The 23779-nt window shown below is 38.2% G+C and overlaps 1 protein-coding gene across 1 annotated transcript; it reads left to right on the plus strand.

Moving 5' to 3' along the window:
* Nucleotides 1-229: 229 nt before the first annotated feature.
* On the plus strand, nt 230-22799 carry slc35a2 (solute carrier family 35 member 2). Its single transcript, XM_020922352.2, has 7 exons — nt 230-363; nt 4851-5033; nt 6300-6451; nt 7012-7134; nt 10221-10495; nt 13037-13387; nt 21742-22799. Exons 1-7 carry the CDS (start codon nt 300-302, stop codon nt 21767-21769), a joined length of 1176 nt encoding a protein of 391 aa, XP_020778011.2. The 5' UTR covers nt 230-299; the 3' UTR covers nt 21770-22799.
* Nucleotides 22800-23779: the final 980 nt, after the last annotated feature.

Here is a 23779-nt window from a genome sequence, read left to right on the forward strand (position 1 = left end):
AACGCATACCGAGAGTCTGAACGCGACATCTACGGTTCTATAATTCCACGTTAGTTTGCGCGCAGAGTGAGACACCTTCACTTTCCTCACCTCTTGTTCCATGTACGCCTCTGTTTTGCGGCGCTGGACCCGGACTCCCCTCTCGGACTCCAAAGTGACACCTTCTTCCCTCATCGTGGCCCTTTTTTCCGCCTCCTCCAGCAGCCACCCACCGCCGGGACTCGGTGTTTCGGTCCGGGGAGCCACACGCAGCCCGAGAGCCTTTGCAGAACCAGGCTCCGCTCTCCACGGACGCAGCCATGGCCGGAGGAAACTTCACCAAGGCTGGGGAGGAGAGGGGAGTGAGTCGGGCTCAGAGTGAAGGTAAAAGAGGAATTTACAGTGTTAAATTAATGCAGATTTTTATTATTTTATAGCGGTGACTTACATGAATCTCCATTGTGACTGTGTTTAGCTGTTAAACGTAAAATGTGTCAACTTTACACTGGCAGCAGCTAGCATAAGAGGAAAAATTAGGTCTGATCTAACATTTCACTCAACATCGACGTGCTATAACGACACTAACCATGTTTCCTGCGGCTTTACACGTCCTATAACACAATAAAAAAATAAACTCGAACATAAATATAAGCAAATCGTAAATAAAATGCTTCAGATTAATGCTAACAGGACATAGCTGGGCTCCACGTTAGCGTCACTTTGGTTTAACGCGGAACTGTTTTACGAGTAAATAATCCACGTGTAAAGTGGGTTTCCTGCTGTGACACACCGACACAACACAGATTTAACAAAACTACACTTCAACTCACAATAATACATGAATAATTTGTCTCTTAAGCACGCTAACAAAAGCTAATTCGCCTCAACCTGGCTGACTGTTGAGGTGTATCATTATTGTTTAGATGAATACAGGTAATGAATTTCCTGACAATGCACGCACGCTACTGTATTATACATACTTTAATAGTAAAACATAATAGTAATAATACATTTTATTCATGAGGCGCCTTTCTGGACACCCAAGGTCGCTTTACAACAACATAAACAAGATAAATATTATTAAAACATACAGTTAAAAGCACACAGTTAAAGTAGGACAGTATTTTAATTGAGTGATTAGACTTTGATACTAGCCTTGTAATCAGAAGTTAGGCTTGGTTTGTTTAGTTTAGTTTTTTTGTTTTTTTTTTGAAGGGGCAATGTACACTGTACATTATGTAACTTTATGGTTGGGGATCGTCAGCTTGGAATGTTCCACAGTGTGACATTAAACAGCTCCACTTTACATTTACTTACATACTTTTATATATTTTTTATATTGCTTACATTTGCATTTTATTGCACAAAAATGCCTTGAAAAACAGATATTCTGGCTGGGAGCAGGATTGCTTCTCCACAGATCTGACCTGTAACTTAGTCTGGTTGTTCTCCATGCACATAGAAAGGTTTAATGTCATATTGTGAAACATTCCAGACAAGGTGATAACAGCTGCATTGAGAAAAGCTTTTGAGGGATCCTCCACCACCGGTGTTTCCCACGGACAAAGCTCTGGTTTACTCCTGGTTCAATCTTGGTTTAGTCTTGGTTCAGTCCTGGTTCAATCCTGGTTCAGTCGGTAGTAGCTCAGTTGGTAGAGCATTCGCCCACTGATCTGAAGGTCGGCGGTTCGAATCCCGCTCTCAACATAAACATCGTAGGTTGAGCGGTCAGATCCACTGGCTGGTGTGATTCCAGCTCCCACAGATGAATGTTGCCGTTGTGTCCTTGGGCAAGACACCTTGCCCACAGTGTCTGCTTACACTGGTGTGTGAATGGGTGAGTGGTTCCTTGTTGTAAAGCGCTTTGACCACCTTGAAGGTGGAAAAGCGTTATAGAAAAATGTGACCATTTACCATTAGTCCTGGGTCAGCTCTGGTTTAGTCCTGGTTCAGTCTTGGTTTAGTCCTGGTTCAGTCCTGGTTTAGTCTTGGTTCAGCCCTGGTTTAGTCTTGGTTCAGTCCTGGTTAAATCCTGGGTCAGCCCTGGTTTAGTCAGCTCTGGTTCAGCTCTGGTTTAGTCCTGGTTTAGTCCTGGTTCAATCTTGGTTTAGTCCTGGTTCAATCCTGGGTCAGCCCTGGGTCAGCTCTGGTTCAGCCCTGGTTTAGTCCTGGTTTAATCCTGGTTCAGCCCTGGTTCAGCCCTGGTTTAATCCTGTTTTAGTCCTGGTTCAGCTCTGGTTTATTACTGGTTTAGTCCTGGTCTAGTCCTGGTTTCTGTCATCTGGGTTCAAAACACAACATTTAGTGTCATAGGCCTACAAAATAAAATCTTACCTGTGAATGTTCTGCCTCCCTCATTTGCATGTTTGTATATGGCTCAAAAGTCTGGCCTTTTCACTCTCTGATACTGTGAAAAACTTTACATTAAACCATGGGTGGAAAGTTACACAGAAGAGTTACACAATGCACCTTTTAAAATAAAAAAAAATAAAAAAATTTTGTTCTGCATCAGATTATTGCTAAATTACTATCTTCTGTCTGCAGTCACTGAATTTCATTAGGTATTTACAAAATCCTTTGTTTCATCTAAAAAATACATATTGACCTACCACATCTACACTTCACCATTACATCAGTCCATATCTTACAAAAAATACAATATACTAGAATTACTCGCATTACTATAGAGTGCATAGAAAGTGCTGCAGGTTTGGCTTTTCCACAATTATTTTTAAGCTCCACAGAAAATGTTACATAGTTTATTTGGCTTTGTCGTTCAGTCTGGTTTTGTCCCACTCTTTCATTGCATTCTAGGAGACAGCTGTTTGAGCAAATTAGGTTTTAATCGCATAATCACATCTTGCACAAAAGACAAAATAGCCTACTGTACTGTATATTTTTATCACATGATTCATAAACTTCAAGTATGAATTGACTTGACTCCCAAGAATTGATTTCCTCCATTAACTGCTTTAAACCGGTTTCGATGCTTCATGCTTTGTCCACAGTAATATATTGTGCTATAGTTTCATTGCAATTAGTAAATAACCAAATGGAAAGTTCAGATCTTTAACTAACTTGTCTTCATTAGCAATTCTCAAACTTGTTACGCAGCCCTGTCAGACAAGTTCCAACTGAAAACCACCATCTTAACTCTGGGGTTGTATTTCAGGAAAGAGAACATTTCTTTAGAGGTCTACTCTGCACTCTGACATATTTGGTTTACTGGTTTAGTTTGGGTACTTTGAAAACTCGTTTGGAAACAAAATTATGCTTCTCCAGAGGTTATTCCTTTGATAATAATAATTTAATGAATGGTAGATCTTAGTTTAGTCCAGGTTTTTATATATCGTATTGTCCGGGCTATTGGGCGCGCTCTTAAGCCTCCAACCCCATCAAAAAACAACTGTGCGCCCCGCAATCCACAGCGCCCTATACACGAACCCACTCGGGTGTCCCAGCACGACTTCAGTAAACTACAAAGCCGCACCACCCGCAGCTCACGCAAACACACACGGAGCAGACAGCGACCGCACAGCGAAAAACACCCGCAGACACACTCATCACTCCACGCGGACGAAGAACACAACGGAGGAATGAACTGAAAAAGCGAGTGCAAAGTGCCACTTCTAGACACAACTGAACAACTGAGTCACTGCGAACATGCCGACAATCCGTTGGTCCCAGACAGCACCCTCCCTACACGCCACAACTGAACAAAGCCCAGAGTCACCGTGAACGCGCCAAACAAAGTCCCACTGACCCATCGAACTGTTCTGTTTCGTTTAAAGTCCGGTGTGGTTTATTTGTGAAAAAAGTTTGAAAATAGACCGTTCAATGACGTCCTATAATCCAGAGCTCCTAATACAGTAGTGCAGAAAATACGGTAGTTCTACTTTACTCCACACTTGGACATTCTGCGAGGTGGATGCATGATATTTGGAAAAGGCCCATGATGCAAATTTCTTTTGTGTTTTGTTTAATTTACACATTTTTAACACAGAAATCCTGCATATTTAGGCTTGCTAAAACAAAACAAAAAATCCACCACCTTCTGATGTCAAAATACAATAATAATAATGTTCCTCCAAACTCCATACACCTTCCCTAGAATCATTTTGATAATTTCAGACCTGGAATAGCCAATCTCTACTGAACAAAAGTTAAATTGTAGCTGTTAGTATGGCTGGGTATCTTTAAGAAGTTGCAGATATGATATACCGTATTTTATCAAATCGAAAGTGCACTGTATTGAGGTACATATTTCAAATTGTTTCAATATTCTTCAATAAAAAATAAAGGCTAAATCGTGGCTGTGATGCTAAAAATCTTTGTTGAACCACTTCTTGTGCAAAGTTTATATGAAACACAAACATTTTAATCATTAAAACAGTGAAAAGGTCAAATGTGTTGCATAAACGAGATTTCTTCCACTAAACAAGCAACAAAACTGTCGCACTGTAACAAAATAATTAAGTAAAATATGCAAAAATATACCCTCGGTGATATATCGATACTGCAACTCATGATATAGATTCTGTATCATCACAATAACCGATACGATATTTCAATATTTCGATATTTTTGCACGCCCCAAACTGTTAACTTGAAAACTACCACTGCATGACATCGGAAGGTGGAAGCTGAAAATGCTAATAATAAAGGATTACTCAAACATGGGTGAATGAAATAAAATCAACTCTGGGTATGTTTTTGAGAAGTAGATGCAGGTAGCGACATTATAACATGCCTTAAAGCTCACAAGAGTCAATTTTGCGTAAAATAGGACCTTTAAGTTGCAATAGAAAAGGAAATAAAATAAAAATCATATTTTAAGATCAGTATTTGATGGATCTGCTTGTGTGTTTCAGTGAACAAGAAGCTGAAGTACATCTCTCTGGCTGTGCTGGTGGTGCAGAACGCGTCCTTGATCCTGTCCATTCGCTTCGTGCGGACTCTCCCCGGAGACCGTTTCTACGCCACCTCCGCCGTGGTCATGGCCGAGGTGCTGAAGCTGCTCACCTGTCTCCTCATCATCCTGCTGCAGAAGAGATGTGAGTCCCAGCGCAGATACACGCTCACTGTATACAGCACACAGGCCCAAACACTATTTAAACCACAGAAATGTACAACCCCGGAGCACTGTAGGGATCACCAAGATGTCGGGATAGTCAGCTGTTGTTCTTTGAGTCCACTGAATGCAGATGTGACATTACCTGGGCAGCAATAACCACACACTTTGTTAAAACTTGACAAAGACAAATCAAACCTTGTGGGTCCTGTCTTCCTGATTCCAAAGGGCAGGATTGACATGGGTGTTTATCACAGACTGTATAAAGAAGTGGGCTGAGGGAGTGTGATGTCTTCCATAAGTTGAAAGTACTCCACTTTGTCATGTCATGTGGTAATACAGGAAGTGCTCCACTGTGTTTTTAACCTCTATACACCTTCATTCGAATCATTTAGATAATTTCATCCTCAGAATTACCAATCCCTACTGAACTAAAGGTAAAATGTTAACTTTAAAACTACCACTTCATGACATTCATCAAGGTCGAACGGAGCATTTTGAGCACAGGAGATGACTTATAATTAGGGATGTAACGATATTAATATTTTATTATCACGATATGCATCTCTCGGTATAATATTTATACAGTTTCCTATGTTTATAAGCTGCTGCTACTATAAAACCATGCATTTAAGTAAAGAAACTTGTAATTTGATATATTGAGACAGCCCATGATATTACTGTAAGACTTTTGACGATACAATATCACAGTATTTTGGTTATTGTTACATGTGTGAATGAAACAAAATACAACTCCAGGTAATTATAAATCATTTTAACATGACTTAAAACTGTGGACGTCATTCAGCTTCACTCAAAAGAACTTCACGATACCGGCGGTTACAAGGGCAAATTCGGAGCCAGGCTCGATATTCTGCATAAGGTTTTTTTAATGGTCAACATAGTGGAAAAAAAAAACAACACTAGGATGGATGTAGAGTGGGTTAATACGAACATTTTAAGACCAAAATGATGAAGCTAACTGCAGAAGTTACAGAGAGAGGGGTGATAATATTCCAATGTGAGTCAATGGGAGCCATTGTCAGAAGAAACTGGAAGCGCCCCCATGTGAACTTCCTATTTGGAACGCATCATCCAGCACCTTAGCTATGTCCATACAGTCTACGCCTAAAGCTCACAACACAAGTAAATATTGAATACCAACCTTCATTTTCGACTATTGTGACTGAAATATCTATCCTTGTTTTGTTTTGTCTGTGTTTTGTGATAAACATTTCTGTTCCTTCAGTGAATGTGAAGGACACGGTGCTGTCCCTGTACGACTCTATTGTTGTACAGTACAAGGACACGCTGAAGCTGGCCGTGCCCTCCCTCATCTACACACTCCAGAACAACCTGCAGTACATCGCCATCTCCAACCTCCCTGCAGCCACCTTCCAGGTACCAATATATATTTATTTATTTTATTGATTTATTTTTCACTTATGCCAGATAACAATAAAAAAGTAGGCACAGGAAGAGGCAAAAAACCCAAAATGCAAACAATTTAACATTATAGCATTACTTTTACAAACTCAGTTAAAGCCGTCACCTTCTGGTCTCCATGGAGATGTCCCATGTTCCACAGTATGGCCATAAACTTGAGAATCTCCATGGAGACTTGCAAGCCAAATTACAGGTTAGATTTGTGGAGAGGCGACCCCACTCACAATAAGAATTTATGTTTTTTAAGATATTTTTGGGCAGTAAATAACACTTGTAGTTGAATAAATGCATGACAGATTAGTTTAATGCCATACTGTGGACCAAAAGAGCCAAAACATTAACATCTCCATGGAGACAAACAGGTTGCAAACCCTCTCCAGAAAAGTTACACAGTGTTTGATTTAGACTGTCCATTTCATGACATGTTTAAGGTCAAACATTCAAGTCATATTTGTTTGCTCCTGGTTATTCCTCTGGCTCTGCTCCTGTCATGACATAAACTGTTCCTCTTCTAGGTGACGTACCAGTTAAAGATCCTCACCACAGCCCTGTTCTCGGTGTTGATGTTGAGAAAGTCCTTGTCCAGGGTCCAGTGGGTCTCTCTGCTGCTGCTCTTCGCTGGAGTCGCCATCGTTCAGGTCAGTGCTTTTAAGTCTAATCCACTCAAGTCAATTAAGAGAAATAGAGGATATAGGACTTTTTTGTTTTGTTTTCTTCCTTGTTATAACATTGTTTCCTTGTCAAAAACGTGCCTGAAGAGGTTTTAAATGTCATCCATGCATGTTTGAGTAATTTGGCGATCTCTCCTGGACCCTATTTGACCCCTTCTTATTGTTAGGCTGTAAGATTCTTTGCCATTCTCAGCCCACCAGCCTCCGTCAGCCATGCTCCCACACAAATTCTCCATAATTATGCAAAAGCAAGATGCAAAACTGTACACAACAAGAACTTCCAAGAAAAATATTTCCTCTTGAACATGAACTAATTTGGCTAAAAAGTCATGCCCTGGAATGTAATTCAGTGTTTTAATAGAGGAGACTGGTGGCTCCCACAGTCTAAAAACAAAACAAAAAAAAAAAAAAAGGCAATACAAATGACTAGAAAAAACAATGGATGATAAGCTTTGCCGATATTTTTGGAATATACTGTATAAGATTTTTATTATTTTCCCCAAATGATATAAAATTACAAGCTCACCAACAGCCCTTCTTACCACAAACGAGAAACCTGTGTAGTCAGGTTTTGTGCAGTTATTTCTTCCTACTCAAGTGCTCAAATAAAGCGTTGTGTGTATATGACAAAACACAATGACGTCTTGGGGCGTTTTGGTAGGTAAAAGCGTCCATATCAACAGTACAACATCAACATCGTCAACAATTATCTGCGAGTTTTAACTTTTCAAAGTAACGTTTTTGATCCTCAACATTCAGTGACTTAGAGTAAGATGATGAAGTCATGTCAAAACAATTAAATGCAAAATGTACTTCAAAATATGACGAGTTTTCTCATGACAGACATGCACAACGCAATGTCAACACAAACAAGCGGCCCCACTCACTTTTTGCCTACCAGTCAATGTGTTTTAAAGTGCAAATATCAGTTTTATAAATCAGTCTCTCTAGTACAAGCATTTATCCCTATCCTTTTACTCGAGCAATCAGTTTTTGATGCAACTTACTTTTTCTTATTCAAAACAAATAAAATGTCTTTTGTTTCAATATTACTTTACATTACATTATATTCTATGACTATATTTATACCATACTCCCTACAACTGCACAACAACTCACCCTTATGTCACAGATAATACTCCCTACAACTGTACAACAACTCACCCTTATGTCACAGATAATACTCCCTACAACTGTACAACAACTCACCCTTATGTCACAGATAATACTCCCTACAACTGCACAACAACTCACCCTTATGTAACAGATAATACTCCCTACAACTGCACAACAACTCACCCTTATGTCACAGATAATACTCCCTACAACTGCACAACAACTCACCCTTATGTAACAGATAATACTCCCTACAACTGCACAACAACTCACCCTTATGTCACAGATAATACTCCCTACAACTGTACAACAACTCACCCTTATGTCACAGATAATACTCCCTACAACTGCACAACAACTCACCCTTATGTCACAGATAATACTCCCTACAACTGCACAACAACTCACCCTTATGTCACAGATAATACTCCCTACAACTGTACAACAACTCACCCTTTATGTCACAGATAATACTCCCTACAACTGCACAACAACTCACCCTTATGTAACAGATAATACTCCCTACAACTGCACAACAACTCACCCTTATGTCACAGATAATACTCCCTACAACTGCACAACAACTCACCCTTATGTAACAGATAATACTCCCTACAACTGCACAACAACTCACCCTTATGTCACAGATAATACTCCCTACAACTGTACAACAACTCACCCTTTATGTCACAGATAATACTCCCTACAACTGCACAACAACTCACCCTTATGTCACAGATAATACTCCCTACAACTGCACAACAACTCACCCTTATGTCACATATAATACTCCCTACAACTGTACAACAACTCAATCTTATGTCACAGATAATACTCCCTACAACTGCACAACAACTCAATCTTATGTCACAGATAATACTCCCTACAACTGCACAACAACTCAATCTTATGTCACAGATAACCCCCATGTCCTGTCAGTCATTATTTCATCTTTGCACTGTTTTTCCTTTTGACCTCTTGTATATAACTGAGATATATTTGTATTACTATATTTTATTTTACTTGTTCATATATTTACATTTCATTTCATTTCATTTTTTTTTTCGTTCATGAAAGATGAATACAAAATAATTATGTTTCATGCATCAGTGTGAATGAAAAGGAGCAGAAAGAAGTACAGACTTGTAATATCTGCCTCCTTTTCACACAAAGTAAAACATTTCTAACACTTCAACAGTTCCAACAACATTTATAAGCAACTTATTTAATACACAGTATTAAATACTTGTTAATTAACACAAAAGGACAGGTCATACTTTTTTGAGCATATAATTTTTGACATTTCTTTTAAACACATTTTAAGCTTTGATATATATGTATATATATATTCTCTTCATTTAGTCTGTTCCATAAGCTCACACCTCTGATTGAATCACATTTTTCCATTGTTGTTGTTCTGAACCTGTTTATTTATTTTTAGATTTCTCTTTGTAAATGTTCTTTGGAGATTGCTGGACAAGATCTGCTGATTTGCTTTAAATTAATTATTAATTTAAAATAAGAAGTTCTACCAATTAATTACATTTCAGCATATTTAATTGTATAAATATTGGGTTTGTCGAGTCTCTGTATCCACTTTAGGCCTTATTTGACTCTAGTCTCTTGATATTTTTGCTACCTATTTTGAATTTATTGTTATCATTTATATTTTTGCTTTTTGTTATTATAATTTATCGTGATATGTGAGCTGCTGTGTTAAAGTAATTTCCCTTGTGGATCAATAACCTTTGTCTAAGTCTAATGCAGTCTTTTAATCATTGCTTTTTTTTTTTTTTTTTTAAGTATGTACTCTTTTCTAAACCACATGCTAAATCTTAAGATCAATTATTAATATTGTTTTATTTTTTTAATCTTTAGTTCAGCTTGTGTTTCCTGATCTTCCCCGTGTGTAATGCGCCCTCTTGTGGCTCTGACAGGTACAGCAGGAGGGGAAGAAGGAGACGTCCGTGTCCGACAGCTCCTCTCAGAATTACATGGTGGGGCTTGTTGCCGTGGTGATCAGCTGTCTCTCCTCTGGTTTCGCCGGAGTTTATTTTGAAAAGATCCTAAAGGGCAGCGCCGCCTCGGTGTGGGTGAGAAACGTTCAGCTCGGCATGTTCGGTACGGCGCTGGGGCTGCTGGGAATGTGGTGGAACGACGGACCCGGGATCGCCCAGAACGGATTCTTCTTCGGCTACACCTCCATGGTCTGGTGAGTACACAGAGCCGCTATTGGTCAGTTTGGTAAAAAAATATTTGTACTATTACCAGGCCTGTCACGATAAATACTACAGTACATCTACTTATGGTTCAATACATGACATAATACATAATAATAATACATTTTGGGCCTCAGTATTTATCATGGGGACTTTTTCTTTGTATAAATGGGGAACTTTTTGTTATTTTTCCTGTTCTACAATTAGATTTGAGCTGTAAAGGTTGAGTTAATAACTTTTATGACTCATTATAGACACATACTAAGTACCAAAGTGTTGAATTTTACTATTTATTTATTGCAGTTTGTGTTTTTTAAGCATATTGTACATTTAGAATAGTTTCTGGGATAATTCTGCTTAAGATTTATTGTTTCAGTGGCATAAATTAATTTCATATATTATAATTTATCATTTATATTTTCTTCAGCAATATATCGCACCTCAAAATGTGTTATTGTAACAGGCCGACCAACATTTGCCAACACCAGTATTAAAATTTTGATTCTACAGCAAGGCCCAAGTCTGTCACGATAACACATTTTATAACAAAATTTATCGCTACAAAGAGATACTGCAACAAATGTTATTATAGAAATGACTTTATGACACAATAACAAAAATGCAAGATAATCTCAATAAACAAATCTAAAAATCTACAGTTAAAAAAATGAACAGATAATGAGCCAGACCAGTTAGTAATTCAACCCTCTACAGCTCAAATCTTACTCAGGGTAGCCGCAGGGTCTTAAGTTTAAAAAATATCTTAAATTTCATGTTCCTAAATTAAGCCCTTAAAAAGTTATGTTGTCCAACATTTATTTTTTTCACAAAGGTCTTAAATTTCCTTATCTTATTTTTTTGTTTACTCAACCAGGCTGTAGTGCAATGATAAATGGAGGGAGGAAAAAAAACAACAACATGAAATCACTTAATGTGCATAAACATCTAATTTGGAGTATGTGCAAACAATACTTTGGTTTCTGGCGCCGGCGGCAATGAGTAAACAATCAGTAAAGTGGAGGAAGATGTTGGATGGATCATGGAGAAGCGGTTTAATCCACAGTGGCTCTTAGATTCTAGACATAGTATTTGGTTGGTCATTATTAGAATTGACTCTAGTGTTTTTTGCCTGCATAATGGTTTCAATGTTGGTCTTAATTTTCTTTTAAGTGGTCTTAACCCTCTCAGGCTCAAATAAATTTTTAGTATCAGGAAAAATCTGATATTTGGGGAAACTTATCATATGGGGTAGTAATATACAATCCTGACTTTTTGTTTGAGAGAGAGACCTTCACATCCAGTGTGTTCTGGGATGTTTCAGATTTGCAGCATTGGCCTGGTGTGGTAAATTAACACTGAAGACTGAAAATGATATGAACGCTAACTTTATTTGTATACCACTTTTCATAACAATGAAAACATAAAGCACAGTGTAACAGTGCTTTACAGTGGCAGAACAACATCACTTTTTCGTGTGGTACTCCAAGAAACAATTTTTATCTTTTGTAAACAAAAGTATTTTGCACTTCTGGCAGGCCGTTTGCGTGTAGCCATTCTTGCACAGTCTGCATCGCCCACGTTTATCAGCATGGATGGGAGAAAAGGCTCCTGAGTAAAAAAGGCTCATAAAATATGGATGTGGAGTAAGTAGGTAATTGGATTTTAGCTGTTGAAAATCTGCAACGCCTGCCTGGAGAGGGTTAAAAAGGTCTTTAAAAAGTCTTAAATTTGGGGTAGTCAAACCTGGGGATACCCTGTTACTGTATTACTACCAAAATATCCGAAATATTCCCATGTTTACAAAGAAAAAGTACCCACGATAAATATTGGACTCCAAATATATTGTTCCAGCTTCATTGAACAGTAAGTCGATAGTGGAACATTAATAGATTATCATGGCGGGTCTAGCAAAACTCACAAATTTACGCTAAATTAAAGTACGGTAGTTAAGTAGTAAGTTCACAAATTAACATTTAACTAAAAATAACACTGTATTTGTCTGTGATGTGAAATAATCTCTATTCACGCTTGCGTCACAAACCAGGAAGACGTTTGGAAAAATTCAATTACAACTTCCCAGGCCCAGTTTTCTTCATCTACATGTCATTATAGCGCTCCGTTATGTTCAGCTAATCGACAATTACAACCATACGTCAGTTTTCATCATTTCCTCACTGACGGACAACTCCGAGCGCACTGGGTACATGCGATTAGAAGAGATGACGGCGCCAAATTCAAGATTCCAAACAGCACATACGTATGCGGTCTTCATTTTACCGCTAATGACATTTACTTTAGTTGGTTTTATCACAGTCGGTTTTAACTGATCCATTTTAGGCGAGTCCATTGTAACTGTATTTGCATCTTTCCAAACATCTTCCTCGTTTGTGGTGTAAGCAAACATCCAGTCGTATCTTAACTATAGCTGCTCTTGCTCTAATAACTCATATTTAAATGTAAAGGTGGATCAACCAGTTAATGACTAAGTAATTAAAAACCTACTTCCCTAAAGATTGACTTTGTTACCTCCCCAGGTGTGTGATTTTCAACCAGGCGTTTGGGGGCCTCCTGGTGGCCGTGGTGGTGAAGTACGCCGACAACATCCTCAAGGGATTCGCCACCTCCTTCTCCATCATCGTGTCCACTGTGGCGTCTGTTTATCTGTTCGGATTCCACGTGGATCTGATGTTTACCGTGGGGGCGGGGATGGTGATCGGAGCCGTCTACATGTACAGTCTCCCCAAACCTCCCAGCATCCTCGGCGGCGCAGGGGGCGGAGCAAGCGGAGCAGCAGGGAGTGAAGATGAGGGAAAAATGGGACAGTCCAGAAACGGAGGGAGTTTGACGTCAGAAGGGAACGGTGAAATGGACTCGTTTCTCCCAAAGTCAGTCCTCATCAAATAAGTTTAAACTTACACAGGCTTTTCTTTTGGTTTGCACATCGACAACACGAACCAATCACAGAGCTCGGTTAAGTCACATGAGCTTATTTAAAGACCACGCTAAAGATTTAACTGAGCGTCAAATCTCAGAATAAAACATTGATTTGTGGAGATCACGTGACCAGATGAGACTGTGATCGGTTTATCCTCTTACTTTTCTCTCCATTAATATCAGAACTGGAACTTTATCTAACATCTAGACTAAAGACTGCTTCTGCAAGACTTGTATTCACAAAATTATAAAATATTAACTAAAATGGAGTCAAACTGGTGCCACCTTTAAACTCTATCAGACATCTGTGGTCTTAAAGTGCCTATGACAGGTCAGATACTTTCACTAAAACACAGTGATGATCATTAGTTTCAGTTGTGTGCAAAAACATTCACGCTCATTTTCCCAATTTGGCAATTTTTAGGTTGAAAATGTTACTTTCTGGTTGGAAATCTGGACATTACACTAAGAAATTTCATAACTGTTACCAAGCAAAACTCTAAAACTGTAATGTAACTTACAAAGAAATCATGATGTGACACAGACAAATGTAAGAAAACATCTTTATTTTGTTGAAATCACGTTTAAAGTATCAGAAAATATTATATAAGTAAGTAAATAAGTATGAAGTCATTAATATCTTTCAGAACCTTCTACTTGCTGTAATTTTTTAAACTTTTCTTCACAAATTGCATCTTGATTGGTGTAAAACTATAATTTATATTTACAACAGGTTTTATCCCACCAAATTAAAGGTGCACTGCGCAACTTTTCTGGTAGAGGGTCCGTTAAATGCTTCTCTCCATAGAGATGTTATTCCTTTGTCTGGAATGTTTCACAGTATGGCATTAAAGCTTTTTATCTTTATGGAGACCAAACCAGACCAAGTTACAGGTCAGATCCGTGCAGAGGCGACCCCGTTCACAGTGAGAATGTCTGTTTTTTTAGGTTTTTTTTTAGCTATAAAATCACCTGTAATTAAATAAATGTAAGGTAGAGCTGTTTAATGTCATACTGTGGAACATACCAGGCAGAGCAATGACATCTCCATAGCAACAAGCAGGTGATGGACTCCCAACCAAAAAGTTACATAGTGCAGCTTTAGTAAAAATTAGAGAATCATAAAAATTTGCCATACGCACTTTAAGACTAAAGTCACTTTACAATAAGACTAAAGTCAAGTTACATTCAGACTTCATCTCGAGATAATCAAGATTTTATTTTTTGTGAGTACAAGTCTTCTCTTTTAACCTTTGACCAGGTTACCATGGAGACGATCTGGGGTCTGGGGTGTACATGGGTGTAATAGTATGTGCAAATCATCCACAAGGGGGAGGGAGGGTCTAGGACCTGAAAACAACAAATCTGTGTCACTTTTCAAAATGAAGCCTAAACCAGGAGAGAACCACAGGCCAAACCTCTGAGTGTTTGGTGTGATCTGAAGTGTCACCTCATCGACTTCTGTTGAGTCTGTGCTCCTGGATCACAGAGGTTCTCATATTTCTTCTTGTTTACATGATTGAGCTGCTGTGGCACATACTATTCCACACATTTACTGAAGCTGCGGCGTCGACAGAATCACTTTTGAACACTAACCGCCTGATCTCGTGTGGGGACGGGCTTCTGTTTCTTCTGCTTGAGTTTGACGTGTAAAAGCACAAATGGAGCAAAAAAGAGACAAACTGGAAACTGGGACTTTAGTTCTGCCTCTTTGCCTTAAACTTTCTTTTGCCTTCTGCTCAATGATGATGAAGTGTCTGTGGTTTGGTGTGAGTCTGCAGCAGATTTAAGGTTTGCACTGAAGAATCGAATAGGCTCTAAGGCTAAAGCAAAATATTATTTATTTATTCAAATTTTATTTAGTTACTGTCTAAATGAAAACCAAAAGAAGTTCTTTATGTTATTTGTGGATATGAAAGTGTAATATAAAACGACTTTAAACATTAAGAAGCTCTCAGCTTCTTTAAAAAACAAAGTGTCATATATTTACTCTTCATTTATTTTTTATATGTGTGATTCAGTGTGAATCTACCCTCTGCTGCAGCAGCGTTGGTGCCTTCCTTTGAGCCATATTCACTTTGTACAAACTGTTTCACTCAAACTGTCGGAGACGGACATTCTGAGGGGAGCTCTGGTCACTGACGCAGAGCGTGGGTTTGTGCTCGTTGATTGGAGCACACTTTTTATAAAAGACTTTAATCAAAAAACTGGCGTTTACGAATGTGTCGCTTTGGGAGAAAATATAGTTATTTTTTATAGATTTTGTTTTGAAATTGTATTGTATCTTAAGTTTTACTTGATCTTAAAACAAGTAGTTTAGCCCTGTGGGGAAAAGGGAACAAGATCAGGCTTTGGTGGAAACTAAAACATGAGTTTTTGTTCCATTTGTTTTGCCTCGGTGTATCTCGGCCGCAGGAGCTGCTGGAGAACCTAATGTCCGTGAATACACAAATGGTTCAAAGCAAGTTTTCTTCCAAAGTGTTGATTATATTTTGTATGATTTTTTTTTTTTTTTTTTTTTTTTTTTTTTTTGAATCAAACTGTAAAAAGTTTCAAACTTTTGATTTTGTGTAAAATGATAAATAAATATAAGTGATATTTAAGATGAAAGGGAAATGAAGCTGTTGATGATGAAGAAATAAAGACGACTCCAGAGTCCAGTCTGCTGTAGTTTACTATGTGGGGAACAGTGCAAACAAACATGAGGTACGCAAAAAACATTTATGACCAGTGTTTCAGAAAACTGGACAAACAAAGAGGTTCATTTGATCTTCTGTTCTGCTCATTTATTCTGTGAACTGCTCTCTTGACAATTTTCCGCTCCAGTGAACTCTCTAGTGAATTAATAATTTAGTATAAAAAATGTGAAAAGCCAAAATAACACCAGGGGTCGCGTCAGATAATCTGGAGCGCCCTCCTGGTGCTCGGGAACGTTTTTTTTTTTTTTTTTAAACAAAGCCCCCAAGCGAACCTGCACTGTTGGCTGTGGAATATTTCTGCACTGGCCCTGAATATGAAAACTATAATGAAGGAAAACAACAACAATAATAACATCACTTCTTTTATGCCTGAAATATTGACCTGTTCCCTTACAAACCTCTGCTGGAGCTTTGGGGCTGATCTTCAAAATGGTCCAAATATTGGTCTGAGATATTAGTCCATCTCTTAAATCGCAATAACACAATGTTTCTTAAAGTTGGATTGTGTAACTTTTCTGGTGGAGTGTCTGTCAAATGCTTTTCTCCGCGTTGTCTGGAATGTTTCACAGTATGGCATTAAACCTTTCTAGCTTCATGGAGGCCAAACAAGACAAAGTTACAGGTCAGATCTGTGGAGAGGCGACCCCGCTCACTCTTCATGGAGGCCAAACAAGACAAAGTTACAGGTCAGATCTGTGGAGAGGCGACCCCGCTCACAGCCAGAATGAAGGTATTTTTGAGCGATAAAGCCACTTGTAATTGAATAAATGCAATGCAGAGCTGTTTAATGTCATACTGTGGGACATTCCAGGCAGAGCAATGACGTATCCATAGAAACAAGCAGGTGACGGACCCCCAAACAAAAAGTTGCTCCTTTTTTAGAGCCACGGTCAGTTGGGAGAGCTGTGTCTTGTGTCCCTACTTGGGTTTCTTTTATGGGAGATTGCCGAGATTGTTTGCATCTGTTTTGTTGAGAATTGTGTAAATACTTCTTTTTGGATACATTTTTATAAAAACGTATCAACACTTACCCAGTCTCAGTTTGTCCGCTCCTCCTTCCTCCTCTTTCTTTTGTGAAAATGCTCTTCTCAATCTGCCTGCATGCCTTCCTTTTACATGAGTAACACATCGCTATGTCTTCATAATACCTGACCTTATAAATACCAGTGACAGTTTATGGCAGTGGCTTCGAACCTGCAACTCCTCAACTTGTTTCATGGTTATATTTTGGCTTCATGTACACAGAGCTGTAAATGTCATTGTCATTTGGTAAGTTTAGGTCTCCTCTAATGCAAATGAAAAGGCCAATGTTATTTTCTGATCCGTTTTAATGTTGTTTCCTCGTCACAAACAAACCTGGAGTTGGGTTTTGTTTCATTCACACAAGTTTAACACACAAATCCTGCATATTTAGGCTGAGTTCTTCTCTGAAAAGCTCTGAAAACGCTCTAATCCATCTTTTTCGGTCATGTGGTAATACAGGAAGTGCTCCACTGTGTTTTTAAACTCCAGACAACTTCACTAGAAACATTTGAATGATTTCAGACCTGGAATTGCCAATCTCTACTGAAGTAAAGGTAAAAAGTAGATGTTAAATTATCGGAAGCCCAAATGTACTTCATTGGATTATGTTATTAGGTTCTTTTTCAGACCAAGAGTTTATTTCGACTGCTCACTTGCTCTGAGGAAGACAGCAAGTGAGCATTCGAAACTGTCAGGTATGAAAATAAACTCTTCATCTGAAAAAAGACCCTAACAACATAAGTAGCTGGTAACTTGAAAACCACCGCTTCATGGAATCACAAGGTCGAACAAAGCATTTAGAGCTTAGACGTGGCATTACTTAAACAAACAAACAAACAAAACAAGGCTCCAGCTGTGTTTTTGAAGAGATAACAACGACGGGTGTAACGATATCTAAGTTTCACGATACGATATCATCACGGTATGAACCTTACAGTACGATATTTATTGTGATATCGTGGGGAGGCTCACGATTAGAGATGTAACAATATCCAAATCTCTCAGTACGATATTGTCACGATATACTGTACATCTGACGGTCCCATATTTATTGCAATATTTTTTGGAGGCGACAAAACTGTTAATGTGCTACTTTTTCCTCTTAAAATGCTTTGACAAGATTTAATCCAAGGAACTAAAACTTAAAAGTGCTTAGAAATGTTATTTCTTCTTGTAGTCTACTCTGAAATGGAGCAAAGGATCATGGTCTATGTAGTTCCCTTTGTCTTTTGTCTATTGCTTCACCGTAAATCTTCATTTAAGCGAAGAGATTTGTAATTTGACACATTGTGATAGTCCATATTATTGTGAGAACTTTGACAATACGATATCACAATATTACGGTCATTGTTACATCCCAAATAACAACATTATAAAATGATTAAAAGCTCACAAAAGTAATTTCTGATTAATATATGAGCTTTAAAAAGAACTATAGTGAAAAGATTTAGACTTTATTCATCACAGTCACAGTTAAAACCAAGAGTAATCCAAGAACTAAACCAGGATTAGATCAGGATTTATCAATCACTAGAACAGGGCCAAACTGGTGAACACATCCTGAAATACGCCCTGCTCTACATCTGTTTTAGTCCTGGTTTAACCTGTTCCCATCCACCTAATTTTGGGGTGTGCACAATAGCACAAGAATGCCATAGTTTATTAAAAGAAAACCTTAGAACCCACATGTCCCACCCACCGTTTGAAAGCTCTGGTGATAGGCTAAAACAATATATCAATCACTTTCTGGAAGATCCAATGACTGAAGAGATTTCCCGTAAACAAACTGATGACGCGTGCGTAAAGCCAGGAAGTACGTGGGTGCGTTAGCTTCTTCAGTGGCTTATCCCACCTAAACCCCGCCACCGACAACAGCGGGGAGGGTCTCATTTTGAAGCTAAGAGTGTGAGGAAAACAAGCGTACCCAAGAACTCAGAGAGGGAGAAGGTCCAGAAAGGCAACATATATTTTCATTCACGCATTCATCCACTCATACGGACGAGGATTTTCTGGATTATTTACCCACATGGAATTATTTTATGGAAAAAACAACTTGATATTCTTTTTCTGTGGATTATTACGGATTTATTGATAACAACTTTTCATGGATTGAATGCGTTTTGGACCGACAGAACCGGCTCAAAGAAACGCGTATCTTATTCTTTGTTTATGATGTGAATTTTTAAGTTATCGCGTTTTGGGCTCGTTGTACGGCATAAAATGAGTGATATGGTTGTTTTATTGATAAATTAAGCTTTCAAACGATGTATGGCATGCCAGTAGTGAAAACAATAATGAAGGTGAATATACAGAGTGAACATTTTTTATTGGAAAATCGCCCACCCGCGGGCGGTTGGATGGTACGAGGTACTGGCATTAAATAGAGCTGTTACACACTCAAAATCAGATTATAAGATTTAGATTTAGTCAAACTATTGATCCAAAACGGAAATTAATTGGACACAGTAGCTCACACATCACAATATAACATAATAACAAAGAACATAAATATAAATGGTAATAATAAATTCAAAATAAGAAGCAAAAATTTCAAGAGACTGTTGTCAAATTTATATCCAGAGTTCCTGAAAACACAGAATCAGATTTTTGGAGTTGTAAGATTATTAAAATGACCTCATCGTCTCATTTCTTTCTTATCATTTTCTCTCTATCTTTCAGATTTAGCTGTTTGCGTGTTATTTAAAGAATAATTTTCAAATAGATTAATTTTCAAATAGATCAAATAAATCAGATACAAAGTTGAAAAAAACTGAGGGACACAAAAAGTACAAAATAACTAAAAGCCTGGATCAGATAAAACGATTTTAGATCCAATTGTGTGCTGTGGGTTTTTGGGGGGTTTCTTCCATGTTTATTTACACGTTTGGTCTTGTTTGGTCCTGGTTTATATCTGCTTTAGTCTTGGTTTAGTTCTATCTTAGTCCTGACTTAAATGTCCTATATTACGCAAAACTGACTCTTGTGAGCTTTAAGCCGTGTTATAATGTTGTTACCTCCTTAAAAACAAACCTGGGGTTGTGTTTTGTTTCATTCACACGTTTGAATAATGTTTAATTAATAGTCTCTCTGCATCTCCAAAGCTCAAAATGCTCCGTTCCACCCTGTGATGTCATGAAGTGGTAGTTCTCAAATTACCTTTAGTTCAGAATAATCAGAATCAGAATTTATTTGTTATTTCAGTATAAAAAATACACAGAAATGAAACACTGCACTCATGTTTAGGTCAAGAGCAGCATAAATAATAATGGGAATAAATATTTAAAAATATTGTGTGTCGATTACAGTCTTTAAAAACAGTTGGCTTCTCTAAAGTGCGTTCCAAGTCTGTGCTGTCTTGTAAAGTGCATTACCCTGAGTTCGATTGTCCTTCTGAATCGGTTTTCCGAGGATGTTGCATGCCCATTTTCCTGGGATGTCGCGACTCAGATCTCGGTGGCAGAAAAAGTAGAACGAGCAAGAATTCCAAGACGTCTTTGCCCACTGTGATGCGTAAATATGAACTGTTTTCATTGTGTTTGGACACTTTGGTGGTTTAAATGACAATTTCAGTCACTTGTATCAATGCGAAACTTTACCATGTCCGTATCACTGCCTGTGGGTTTGGTAGTTGGTGTTGTGGTGAGGTCAGTATTGAAAAAATACGTGATTTAATGGGCATTAACATCCCTAATGTTGTAACGCACAGGTGTCCAAACTTTTTTCATTAAGATCCACATATCTACACAAAGACGAAGCAGAGGGCTGATCGAGTGTCGTAGACTGGTTCTCAGTACAGTGAATAATTGAAATATGTGCATGTTTAACACGTTAGAATGCTTAAAAAGAATCCTTAAAATCACACACTAAATATTAAATACTGGCTCTATCAAGGTAAATAAAAAAATTAAAAAAACCTTGCACTAAAAAGTTCATTTTTTATTGATGCAAGGTAATTTGGGCCATTTCACCTGGAAGTCTGAGGCCAAGAAAAATTTGTCTGAGGGACGCATTTGGCTCACGGGCCATAGTTTGGATGGAGGAGGGGAAATCGTAACAAATTTCAAAAATTAAATGAACTGAAGTGGCAGCGTTTTCATAAAATAAGGGAATAGTCATAATCTTAATCCACATAGTCTGACACGCAAAACATAATTATATGCTTTAAGATCGGACGTCAAATCTGAGGTCCAGGTTGGAGTCGGAGGATAATTGAACACAGGTTTAGTGTCCAGAAATTATCCAAATGATTCTAGTGAAGGTGTTTGGAGTTTAAAAACACAGTGGAGCCCTTCCTGTATTAACACATGACATCACAAGGTGGAGCAGAGTGTTTTCAGGTTGAGGAAAGAACAAAATATGCAAAGTCTGTGTGTTAAACGTGTGAACGAAACAAAACACAACTCCTGTCTGTTTGTGATGAGGAAACATAACATAGATCAGAAAATAGCGTAATATGGGCCCTTTAAGACTTGACTTAATCTTAGTTTAGACCAGTTTAGACCTGCTTTAGTCCCACTTTGGTCCAGTCCTGGTTTAGACCTCAGCTCAGTCCTGCTAACATGTGTGTATTTGTTGTTTTTCAGAGTCGGCGGGAAACAGAAAGGATCGTAAAGGAGACAAAGCTCAGGCAGAATTACACCAGAGTCACTCCTACAGATACCTCCTCCTCTCCACACTACAAATACTTTACTCGGATCACTCAAGGACACTTTACTTCTGCAGATTACTGATAAAAAGTTAATTAAATTCTTTTACGTTCGATGTAGAAAGAAAGAAGTGTCTACAAATCAACTACAATGGATTGATTTAGCATTAAAGGTGCTGCAGTTTTAACCAAAACTGACTCTTGTGAGCTTTAAACCATGTAATAATAATGTTGTTACCTCCTCAAAAAAAAGCGTAAATATGCAGCATTTGTGTGTTAAACGTGTGAATGAAACACAACTCCAGGTGTGTTTGTGATGAGAAAACAACCTTATAAATGAGAAAATAGTCTAATATGAGCCTTTTAAAGTCCTTGCTATGGGTTTTAAATCTGAACAATTTGACTGAAAATGAATGACTGAAATGATTTAATGAAATGTATCCAAACACCAAAATTACCTCCAGCTTTTATTTTGACGTCTCTTTGTTTACATTTGTTTAAACACTCCTCTTTCGATTATTTCTTTGGGCAAATATGGGGTGTATAATTTTGTGTGTAAATCGTCCTTTTATTTCAATTTTATTTCAACTCAAGGTGCTTTAAATTATTACATTTTTAGTATTTCATAACTGACTATTTAAGTGCTTAATTGTTCAATTTCATTTCAAAAGAACCAACGTGCCTCTGAAATGACTTGAACTTTATTTTTTGGTCCAAGCTTTTGTTTATGGGTTTCATTTTGATATACCAAACAGTGAACAAATATGTGCCTTAAAAATCTATTGATAAAATAAATATATACTGATTTATGTGTCCAAGTATTTCATAAATTTTTCATAATATGTCATAGACTTTCTAGATGCTCTAAATATGATTGAATGATACAGTTCAGAGTGGGCATCAGGCTCACAGACACATGCACGTGTTCAGGGCCACAATCATCAGAAATGTCCCGATGGCTGTAAATTCAGAATCTTATTTTGTCTAAATAAAACTATTGCGCATATGAATCCTGTTACACAGTGTCTTTGTTTTTTGTTTGTTCATTTGCAAGTATACGTTATATTTCACAGGGTTTATAGGTTTATAGTTTATAGGTTTTAATCCTGTCAGATGACCACGGAGTAACACTGTTGCCTGGGTCCTGGTCCAAGAACAGATCCAGATATGAACTTGATGAAATCGATTTCTATACTTCATACAAAAACAGATTGTGCAACACACCTGCAGTTGTTCCTATCACTTTTCCATGAGCATTCTCTTGTGATTCTGAAGTGTTTGGGCACAAGACGGTAAATGCCTTCAGTGTGAACATGTGGGTGACTAACAACCCTGTCTACTGTCTTACATAGACTTCATTTCCCATAATGATCATTGATATGCACTCTCCCACCCACTTACACTGGTCAAATAAACACTGGCCTCTTTGGACTTTTTGAACTCACAGACTTGGCATCAGAGAATTAAAGCCTACATTACATTTTAAGCCCTCGGTTGCTTAGTAGCTGTTTTGGTGAGGACCAATAAAAAGTCCTGTAAAAAGTGAGAGCATAATTACTGTGAGCAATAATGAGGCCAAATAAGTAGCCCAACTAATCCCAGGTACTGGAAAACATCTGCAGCACAGACATTTGACTTGTTACTTTTAAGAGCTTTATTTCCAGTCTCCAGCACAGACGGCCCCTTTTCTGGCGCCCCCTTGTGGCGCTGGGGGCTCACTGCATACATCCACTGCATATTTGACCTCCACAGCGCTGTCCTTCAGAGGGACCGCATTCTTCTCCTCTAATCTGATCCTGCACTTGGTTTGATGTATGTGTGTGTGAGAGACAGTGATACAGAGGGGTGAATGTGTGTGCGTGTGTGTGCGTGCGTGTGCGTGTGTGATACAGAGGGGTGTGCGTGCTTGTGTGTGTGCGTGCGTGTGTGCTCGCGCGGAGGATCCTCTGTGACGTCAGTGCGAGAGGAAAATCACT

Source organism: Boleophthalmus pectinirostris, unplaced genomic scaffold (genome assembly GCF_026225935.1).
Source record: "Boleophthalmus pectinirostris isolate CB_2022bp ecotype Guang Dong unplaced genomic scaffold, ASM2622593v1 HiC_scaffold_8, whole genome shotgun sequence".
In the NCBI taxonomy this organism is placed as follows: domain Eukaryota; kingdom Metazoa; phylum Chordata; class Actinopteri; order Gobiiformes; family Gobiidae; genus Boleophthalmus; species Boleophthalmus pectinirostris.